At 42.5% G+C, this 11289-nt stretch overlaps 1 protein-coding gene across 1 annotated transcript in view; it reads right to left on the reverse strand.

Annotated features, from left to right (window-relative positions):
• The window catches only part of WIF1 (Wnt inhibitory factor 1), a 67986-nt gene extending 60794 nt beyond the window's left edge, over positions 1-7192 (reverse strand). Inside the window, exons 1-2 of the mRNA XM_078449720.2 lie at positions 6510-7192; positions 5896-6035 (exon numbers count right to left, since the gene is read on the reverse strand). Of these exons, the coding sequence (XP_078305846.2) occupies positions 5896-6035; positions 6510-6657 (288 nt within the window). The 5' untranslated portion in view covers positions 6658-7192. The remainder of the gene's footprint in view (positions 1-5895; positions 6036-6509) is intronic.
• Between the last annotated feature and the right edge of the window lie 4097 nt (positions 7193-11289).

Consider the following 11289-nt stretch of genomic DNA (forward strand, 5'->3'; position numbering starts at 1 on the left):
CAGGAGTATGAAAGTATGCAGCCACTTGGGTTGCAACTACCAAAACAATCATACCTCCATTAGGAAAAAATGTGGACAGTACACATGAAGGGACTCAAATAATAATAATAAGTGTTACCATAACTTATGGAATTGGAAGGAGGTGGGTAAGGGTACTTGGTAGTTCCTCTGACGAGGGAGAGGTAGTGCTTGAATTAAAACTCACTCTCTATTGCTTTTCTTTCATTTTTGTCAAGAGGAGAAAAGAAGGAAAAAACCCATTTTCAGACAGGTCTCCTTTCCTCAAGCAGTCCAACGGGAAATTTGAGACTGCAAACTGCAGCCAGTTTAATGGGACCAGTGCGACGTCGTTATCAAATGCTGTAATGCGAAAACAAGTTATCCGGAGCTTTAGGGACATTTTCATGACATAATTGGATTATCTGGTTCATATTACAGAAACACATCAGTGGAATGATTCCACTTTAAAAAAAAAATAGCAAAAATCTGAGTCAGTTTCCAGGCAAATGATCTCTTTTTGAGTTTTCTTTTCTTTTCTTTTTCCAACGGTACCTTCCTCATTTTAAAGCTGAATTTGGGTGCTACTGAGTGAAGTCATTCAAAGACACCACCACCCAGGCCAAGTTCTTAGCTTTCTTCATACTTGATTTTGTATTATTATTGTTATTATTTAGGGCAGTTGGAGTTAATTTAGGGCGTTTTTTAATTGATAGGGAAACGAGGAAGGATTATGAATACATTTATGTTCCTTACATAATGGGAAACCATCGTACTCGATACGCGCTACATTTTCGGCCTATGTAGTATTTTCTGTTTTGTAGGGTGATACATAAAACAAAGGAGCACATTTCTGCAGTTTAACCCAATGGTCAATGCGTTCACAACATACATGTGGCCACCCACTCCCCAGCACAGCAGACAAAATTCTCCCCTTTCTTTCCTGTATCCACCACGATGCTTTTAAGTTTTGGTTTTAAACATCTTGAAACTGACGGAAATGAAGCTCTGTCACTGACTTCTGGTGGTCACAAGGATTGTGACCGCTACACATAATAACAAGCTTACTTTAAGATCTGGACCTGTTGGTACAGATGGTTAGGGCTTGCTTGGTAATGCACGTGGTGGGTTGGAAGTTAATACTGGCTGGTTATCTTCACCCAGAGAATTTCTATTCCATACACACCAATTTCACCCCAACCCTTGCCAACCATCTCAGAAATCCAGGCATTTGGTCACAAGGAGGTTGGAAAACTAGTACAGATATGGCTCAGCATAAATCCATCACCGCTGCAAAAAAAAAAAAAAAAAAAAAGCCAACATAAAAAGAGATGGCCTATTAACTGCATACTAGACTCGTAGTACCTTAGCATCTATGTGCAGGTGATAGAATATATTACAGTTGTTAAGTTCAAGTCTATATGATCTTTATAAATAAAGATCTATTTATAAGATCTATATACACAAAAAATTTTGGCCTTGAACCAACTTGGTTCATATGGAAATCAGCAGTGGTGTCCTAATACTGGAATTCAGATTTGTCCAACAAAACTTCTCATTAAGGTTTTATTTGAAAGCCATTAGTTTCAGAAAGAGTTATTTTCCAAATAAAATGTTTAATTAGTGCATCGTTTAGAAAACCAAAATGGTCACTCAGGGTCCCTACCTGTCCCAAATATGGAGAAAAATTAGAATAAGGAATGCCTCATTGAAAAATATCAACTATTAAAAGTTATATACAGCAATAAAGAGTGTTTTCCCTTGATTACTAAAAATCCTTTAAGCCTAAACCTCTTTAATAGAAATACTTCTCTGATCTAAAGGCCTTGAGAAGGGCATGTGAGTAAATGAGTATTTTAAATGGGAGATAAAGTAGAGACAGGGTTTTCAATGGAAAATGAGGATTTCAGTGAGAGAAAGAGGTCAGGCCATCTGATTTCAGATAGGAAAGCCTTCGTAGGCAGACTTTTAGGGATCTTGAAAGAAACTGGTGAGAATCAGAGAGAAGCATTAGTGAATTCTTTGGGCTCCATAGCTATAGTCAGCCACAAAAACCACCTGTTTTATCATTTTGTTGAGTGATGTGTGGTGTAAAAATGATACTGTATTGGGGCGCCTGGGTGGCTCAGTTGGTTAAGCGTCTGACTTTGGCTCAGGTCATGATCTCATGGTTCATGAATTTGAGCCCCACATCGGGCTCTCTGCTGTCAGTGCAAAGCCTGCTTTGAATCCTCTGCCTCCCCCTCTCTCTGCCCCTCCCTTGCTTGTGCTCTCTCTCCTTCTCAAAAATAAATTTAAAAAAACATTTAAAAAATGATACTGGGTAATAAATATAAGTAAACTAATATAGAATGTCATACACGCATAAACTCTAAAGTATAACTTTTTGTACGTATTTAATGTAAAATAGTTTTTTGAAATTACAAATCAATACACATTCATTGTGGAAAAACAAAAATGTAAAATACGCGGATGTGACTAATGTTAATACCCAGGAGAATCAGAGGTTTATCAGATGTTTGTTCCTATGTCTGCCTACATATTTTATAATGGAATCAAACAGAATATACTGTTATACACTGCTGACTTAATCTGTCATGAATATCTTTCTTCTGTGGCATTGGTTAGATGTCTAGAATATTCTTATTAATGCTTCTTTGCATTCTCCTGCCACTATCACTGGGCCTCTACATTCTACCCATGTTGACTTTTTTATTTTTTTTTAATTTTTTTTTTTAACGTTTATTTATTTTTGAGAGAGAGAGAGACAGAGCATGAACAGGGGAGGGTCAGAGAGAGAGGGAGACACAGAATCTGAAACAGGCTCCAGGCTCTGAGCAGTCAGCACAGAGCCCGACGTGGGGCTCGAACTCACATACCGCGAGATTGTGACCTGAGCCGAAGTCGGACGCTTAACCGACTGAGCCACCCAGGCGCCCCATCTACCCATGTTGACTTTTATAAATAGTGTAATGAGGAACAGTCTTGCACCTACATTTTTATTAATATCCTTAGGACATCATTTCCTTAGGATGTATCTCTGGAAGGAAAATTTCCAGTCAAAGGATCCGTATCACGCTTTTTGCTCTCAGAATCAAATTGCTCTACAAAAAGGCTCAAGGGGCATCAGCCACATACAAGCGTGCCCAATTCTCCACATACTTAAAACACTCTTAAAAACCTGAGCAACTTGATGTGGGGAAACGAATCTCACTGTAATTTTTTTATTTGCATCTGTTTGAAGTAGAACATAAAAGTTATTTCAAATGATCGAAATCCCTAAATGCTTGATATTATTTGGATGAAATAACTAGATAATGGAGTGAGCTTTTCATTTTCCATGTCGATGTTTTGATGTGGTTTGGCTTTAGCCAGAGATGCCTTTCAAAAGACTTAATTGCTATTGAAGTGATTATTTTTCTCATCTTCAAAATGTCCATGCATTTCAAAAATGATGCTGCTGGAGTCACATAACGTTGTTGAGTAAAATAAGTAACATTTAAGTAATATTTTTAAATGTCCCGCTGTTTGGCATTGCGTAGATCACACGCTTCTCACCTAGCCTCCCGCTAAATAAGAGAGACTCCAGAGTACCTGGCCAGAGCAGAAAGCATAAAGAGCAAGGTAACTGAGGGGCTAACATTGTCCGGTGTAATGAGATATTTATTTTTGGGACAGAGAGAGAGACAGAGCATGAACGGCAGAGCATGAACGGGGGAGGGGCAGAGAGAGAGGGAGACACAGAATCGGAAACAGGCTCCAGGCTCCGAGCCATCAGCCCAGAGCCTGACGCGGGGCTCGAACTCACGGACCGCGAGATCGTGACCTGGCTGAAGTCGGACGCTTAACCGACTGCGCCACCCAGGCGCCCCCAGTCCGGTGTAATGAGATAAGCCACATGGCTATTAACAACTAAACAGGAGAAAAAAAGATGCTAGAAGCCTTATTTCCATGCCAGTTCTGATGTCTTCTCTAATCCTTTACAAGAGATATTCTGGAGATTGATCTGTGATTCATTTTGTACTCGATAACATGCCAGTGTTTGCAAACCTGCACTAGCCATAAACCAACAGGGGAGATAGCATGGCATTTAAGCCTTTGCTTCAAATTCCATTCTTCAGAAGACAAACGCATATGAAAAATAAATAAATAAGAACCGTTGATACCTTCTGCTTCTCTTACAGTTATCAAATGCTTTCAGCTAGGAAGGGGTGTAAGTTAAGCGACCTTCCAATGGTTCTTACAAATTCATGAAAGTATAGGTTAAAAAAGTGTCCTTTTTAAAACTACTGAATTAAGGGGCGCTTAGGTGGCTCAGTCAGTTAAGCGTCCAACTTCAGCTCAGGTCAGGATCTGATCTCACAGTTTGAGAGTTTGGAGCCCCCATCAGGCTCTCTGCTCTCAGCACAGAGCCTAATTTGAATACTCTGTTCCCCTCCATCTCTGCCCCTCCCTTCCTCACTCTCTCTCTCTCTCTCTCTCAAAGATAAGTAAACATTAAAAAACAAACAAACAAACACTGAATTAATGTTGATCTCATCTGACAAATGGTCAAACACAGATACATTCAGGTGAAAAGAAAAAAGATGATAAAAGGTCATTCATTAAATTATTACTGATTTCACAATATTCCATAATTAACTGTCTATAAAGTATCTATGAAGAGGGAATTCTGTAGGAAGAAAAGGGATAGTCTCTTTTGGAGCAATAGGCACCTCAGTGAACTTATCTGCTAAATGGGGGTGTGAGAATAGATGACCTTCCTGTTATGAACCCTGATGGATCCAAAACATCTATTTTTTTTACAATGATGGAAGTGTCGATGGGTCTAGATTTGGTTTATTTTAGGGGGAAAAATGAGAGAACAGACCTGAGGGAAAAATGACAATTAAAATGATCACACCCCAAATATAACAGATAATTAGAGACACACAAAGTGGTTTCTCAGTTCAAGACAATTACTTTTAATTAAGTGTCTTCTGGATCACATTCGTCACAAAAATGGCCACTTAAGTAATTTGGAGTTAAAAAAGGACCTGAGAATGTGATTTTAATTATAATTACAATGACTCTCATAGTGGACATATTTTACCGACTAATGAATAAAAGAATTTATTACTTACTCTTTGTCCTCTACAGTAAATTCTCCAACTGCACAAAAGAAATTAAATCCCTCTAACATTTATTCTCCCTTTCTTTCCAAAATTAGAGCTCATTTATGTAATATTGGAACTGTACAAAAGGTAACATACAAAGGATGGTAATGTGCTAAGAGAATGTCTGCTTCTTCATAAAAATATATTGCAGTTTTCTTTTTCCATATGAACGTATTTAAAATGCTACTTAAAAAAATCAATAGCCTGCAATATTTTACAAACATTCTTATATGACACTTTTTGAGGCTATGAAGTTGAACCAGAAATGTATCGCATTTGCATTGTTCCAGTGAGTAACATTCAACAATTTTTTTTTTCAAATGCACAATGTCAAAAATACTTAGAGTTTAAAATTTGCTATGAAGTATAAATAATGTCAAACATGATTAGTATATACTATGGGGAAAAGAGTCTCTTCTAGATATTAAGTTTAAATGTCACTGATCACAGGAAGAAGTGATGTTGGTATTTGTCTCTAGCAGCCTGAAGACACAGTCATACCAAAATAGCAAGCTTAGGCACAATGCTTCCCCTTTTCTTCTGGGAATCTTTAATGTATGGGACATGTTTCAATAAACACGAGTTAGCTCTTTATTGGCGTTGGGAATCACATGAGAAATCACTCTTAAAAGTGGTAAAAAGGTACCAGCCTACACGCAACACCGTATTATTTCTACCTGCCATCGGGCAGTAGAAATATTAAAGGGTAATTTTCTCCACCCCTTCTGGTATCAGAACTTACCTGCCCTGCAGCTTGCCAGGTAAAATTCATGGAATGGATATTGACAGGAATGGCTGGCATTCTCTGTTGTGCTTTTCTGAAATCGTGTGTAAAAGGGGCCATTTTCCCCTCTGAAACAATCAAGATATCTTCTTCAAATCCTGGTTTAAAAAAACAAAAACAAAAACAAAACTATCAAACTAGGTGGACTTAAAAGAATCCAAACCAGAAACTGCATGCAAAAAGAGCATTAAAGAATTGGTATGGGTCATGCCTACACACCACGCACCTGTCTTGGTACCAACTAATTTTCCTCTGCACGGGGTAAGAACGGTGCTAAGAGACACAAGCTTTCAAGAAAGGGAGTGGACACGGAGTTACCGCTGGGTCCCCCGCAAAACTTAACGGTTGTGGAAACCTACAACTGCGCGATCAGAACACTAGATCTGCTTAGGTTTCTTGAGAGAAGGGCATACGCCTTCAGGTGGAAAAATAGCTTATTAAACGGTGGAGGGGAACAACCTTCCTTGCAAATTAAAGTTTTTAAAAGATCCTTAAATGCATGCATCTCTCCTTGAACAGAAGCGCTGGAGAGAGTAAAGGCAGGGGAAGGGAGTGGGCGCGGGGGGCCTTACCTATGAGCACTCTTGCCTGGTGAGCATCGATCCACAGGTACAGGCTTTCCTCCCGCGGCTGCCCGACCTCCGCCCGCAGTACCAGCAGGCACGGGAGGATGCTCCAGAGCCGGAACGCGGCGGCGGGGAAGGCGCTTCTCCCGGCCATGCTACCCCAGATCTCCCTCGCCGTGGCTCTCGCCGCTGCACCCACCCAACCTGCGTCCGTGAAGTCCTCCCTCAGCCGGAGCTGTGCCCGCTTAGACGGCCAGGCGTGCAGCCGCCTCCTTCCCGTGCGAATGAGTCCGCGAGAGCAGGAGGAGGAGGGAGGGGAGAGCCGGCGCCTGCTGGGAGGCGCAGGGGGCGCAGGAGGGAGACGCGACGGCGGAGACGCGAGACTGGCAAAGCGGGAGATGCCAGCACGCACGGCGAGGCCAAGAGCCCGAGGGTTAAATACAGGCCGAGAGGAAGAGCGGGAAGGGAGGGCGCGAGTGAGGTGCGAGCGAGGAGTGGCGAGGTCCAGCCGCTCGCCACTGGGGGGCGCTGGGCGGCGCGGGACCCTCGGGAAAGCCGCGTCCCTGCCGCGGGGCGCGGGTGCGAGCGCGCGCAAAGGGAACGCGTGGTGTAGGCGGTTGAGGAGAGGGCCGCTCAGACCGGCCCCCGGGACGTCACTGGCCTCTGCCTCTCGCCTGGCTGGCCTGGCAGGAAACAAAGGGGAAGAACGGACATCGCGCGGCTTGATTAAGCTCTGAGGATGGTGATGATGACGATGACGACGATGACAACGACGACCCCCCATCCCTATGCCAGTGCTAAAGGAAAGCACATACTCCTCCACTTCTTCCTTTCCGCCACTATCGTTCCTCTCTGAGCCGCTCTACGCTGATACTCTATGCTGATACAGTGTAAAACCCGATCCACCGTCCAGTGGTGTCCTTGATTGCAGGCGCTCGGCTTGGCTCCTGGCGCAGGGCTTTCATTCCGCACTTGATTCACATCAAGGAGGGCGCTTTCACAGTTGGGGAGACTCTTCTCCTTGCTCACCCGGGAAGAGTTCCCTGGACGCTGGATGACACGTGCACCTGACCCCGTGAGGATAGGACTTCACAAAACCATGAAAATCTTAATGTTTGCTGGGGTTTCCCCAAACTTGGAGGCGCGCGCGGTGGTACTGAAATCACAGGCGCTTGGGAGGAAGACCAAGCTCTGGCCTTGCCTATGGGAAGACTGGTTGGCTGGCGGTGGGCTACAGCCTAACGTACATACCCGACCTCCTCAGAAGGGATTTAACCTGCTCCCTGCCTAATCCCTCGGCTGCGCAAAGAAAACGGAAGCAAAAGATTAAAAAAAAAAAAAAAAAAAAAAGGCTTAGAAAGATTTCAGACTCAGAAAAGGGTTGTTCACGTCTCCTTGTTCTTAAGCACCCAGATGCTGCGACAAATGCCCAAGGATGAGTGTCTAGGGCTGGGTGTGGTGTTTCACTCAGTCCTTTGTAGAGTGGTGGACACCTCAAGAGGGGAAAACAAACAGAACGGACAGAACAGAAGCCGAACATGTGCACGCATTCAGTTAAAAAAATGTTAGGTCACGATAAGTTACTAAAAAGAACAGAATATGCATTTCCAATTATGAAATATTTTCAGCTTTACAACTGTTGATCTTTAAAAGTAATTAGACAAGATGTCTAATTATGACTGTTTTGAACTTGCAGTGCCTTAACTTTATAAGGACTTTAAAGTGCTTACTTAATCCTCACAACTCTTTTAAAAAGGCACTATTAATAGCCCCATTTTACTGATAGGGAAGCACTGTTCCAAAAAGTCCCCTAAGCTGCCTTTGGTTACCCAGATGGTAATGGACAGAGTCAGGGTTCAAACCCCAGGCACTCTTGATTTAAAAGCCCATTCTTTTAGCCACTATATCTAGTACTGATAAGTAAATTATAATTAAGTGCATACATCCCAAGGCTCACAGCCATTCTCCCTTTAGAATAAGACTATTTACCTCTTTTCAAACATTTTATTAGTTTTGATTTCAGTGCATATTCATCTATATATAATGTATTCACATACATTAGGCAGCCTGTGAAGCCCTTTAACATTTTAATGCCAATTGTTTCCCAATTAAAGATAATTTCAGCACACAATAGACATTTTCTTTGACTCCAAAAAGTGTGGTCTGAACTGAAACCTTTTCCTTTGCAGTGCTCAAACCTCTATGGCTCTTGGTGCAAGGACGCCCTCTACAGGTTGTTATAATCAAACACTAAGTAGGAAATACTCCTAAAATGTCCTTTTTTAGGACATTTAGGACATTTTTAGGACATTTAGGACATTTAGGAAAAAGAGGGGCTAAATTCCCTCCTTATTCAACTTCCTCTGAGTGAGGCCTTTCCGCAGTGGTTGACTTAGGTGTTGATGATGATGGTAAAATTAATTTTGCTGTAAGAAATTATTTTTCCTTCCAGAATGGTTGCTCTCTATTCACTTCTCCTTAGCAGTGGACACTTAAAAAAAAATTAGATTTTATTAGAGTTATAAAAACATGCTATTTTTAAAAAATCTTGGATTTGAATTCCTGGGATTTTAAAGGGAAGGAAGGAACGAACATATGGTATACACCAGTCAGCTATTTCCAAGAGTGTATCTTTTGGGGGGAGGGGCTGCCTAAGACGTGAATCAGGCTTGATTCTCCTTTCTGTTGTTTTTTTTTTTCAATGTTTCTTTTTAAATTTATTCTTGAAGGAGAGAGAGAGAGAGACAGAGCATGAGCAGGGGAGGAGTAGAGAGAGAGGGAGACACAGAATCCAAAGCAGGCTCCAGGCTCCGAGCTGTCAGCACAAAGGCCGGTGCGGGGCTCCAACCCACGAACCGTGAGATCATGACCTGAGCCTAAGCCGGGCGCTCAACCGACTGAGCCACCCAGGCGCCCCTCTCCTTTCTATTATTAAGGAGCAAAGTGGCTTTTTCATTTAGAATACAGTCATGTTTCAAATTTCTGTACGAAAAAAAAAGTAACGATATTTATTTGCATATTATAAAAATTTCAAAATAATGTGCTAGATGATATTACAAGTCAGCTTCACTTAGTTCGAGAATTCTACCATTTATTGGGGCACTTGGCTGGCTCACTGGGCTGAGCATGTGATTCTTGATCTCATGGTTGTAAGTTTGAGCCCCATGTTGTATGTAGAGATGACTTAAAAATCTTTAAGAAAATTCTACCATTTATTTTCCAGACTATTATTTTTCCTTTCCTTGTGCAATTCATTCTCATCAGCTACATTTGTAGGCAGATGCATTTATTTATTAACTTACTTATTCCACAGAGATTGATAAAATAGCAAATTTTGTGCAAGACACTGCTGAAAACTACAGGAAAAACAAAGACAGCAAAAAAAAAAAGTCATGAAACTACATGAAAAATGAAACACGACCTCAGCTCTTGACGAATATTGGAGTTATTAAAATGAATACGACAAGCACCCAAGTAACCCTAATAGAAGGCAAAATATGGTGGCTGTTGACAGAAGGACTGGGAATTCAAAGAGGAAGTATATCTGGGATTTGAAAAAATTTTTAGTTCATTCATTCAAAAAACATTGGTGAAGGAAAGTGGGTGAGGGTTTGCCTAAATGAGTGATGGGGATTAAGGAGGGCACTTGTTATGGTGATGAAATCACTGAATTCTACTCCTGAAAGCAATATTACACTCTTTATTAGCTAACTGGAATTTAACTGGAAATTTGACAAGAAAAAAAAAAAAAAAGCATTGGTGAAGTGTCTGATGTATGGATAGAGAGGCAGATAAAAACACAGCTCCTACTCTCCAAATCTTGGTCTAATTGGAGACAGAGTGAAGAATGAACCATGAAGACTTTCCCAGGCTTCTCATGGCTTCTGCAAGGCAAATTCAGAGATCTGGCAATATTCCCCCCCTTACAAGGGGATGTGTGTGAGTACTGGGGTAAGTACTGGCTGCCATTCAAACAGGGCTCTGCTTCTTATAGTTATGATACACTTCTACCGAGCCCGCTTCACTTGACTTCCTGGGCTTCTGTAGGCTTCTGAATTTGCTGCTCTTGGACTAGAGGAGAGGCAATGGGACAGGGAGGAGGAAGGTGCTCGAGGGGACAGAAACCAGCACTCATCCCGGAAGTGCGGTTTTGCGGGAACAGGGGCAGAACCTGCTATAGAGGAGGACCTTGTCAGTGCCCCGCCACCCACTCGCCAGGTAATCCTTTCCCTGCCCACTCTGCCTCGTGGTCTCAAGCAGAGCTAGCTTGCTAACTCCAGGGGCTGGCCCTGAGACCAGGGCACAGCAGATGCACCCTGAGCTGTGGTGAAGGAGGGGAGCAGGCACCCTGGCAGCACGAAAAGGGAGCCACAACACAGTAAGTGAATAGAGCAAGTTGCCAAGCATTATTTTTACCGCAGTCCTGTTTTTGAAAAACTATGCTGGGGGGCGCCGGAGTGGCTTGGTCGGTTGAGTGTCCGACTTCGGCTCAGGTCATGATCTCACAGTCCGTGAGTTCGAGCCCCGCGTCGGGCTCTGTGCTGACAGCTCAGAGCCTGGAGCCTGTTTCAGATTCTGTGTCTCCCTCTCTCTGTGACCCTCCCCCATTCATGCTCTGTCTCTGTCTCAAAAATAAATAAAAACGTTTAAAAAAATTTTTAAAAACTATGCTGGGGCGCCTGGGTGGCTCAGTTGGTTGAGCGTCCCACTTTGGCTCAGATCATGATCTCAGGGCTCGTGAGTTCAAGCCCTGTGTAGGGCTCTGTGCTGACAGCTCAGAGCCTGG

The sequence above is a fragment of the Panthera onca genome, chromosome B4 (genome assembly GCF_046562875.1).
Source record: "Panthera onca isolate mPanOnc1 chromosome B4, mPanOnc1 haplotype 2, whole genome shotgun sequence".
In the NCBI taxonomy this organism is placed as follows: domain Eukaryota; kingdom Metazoa; phylum Chordata; class Mammalia; order Carnivora; family Felidae; genus Panthera; species Panthera onca.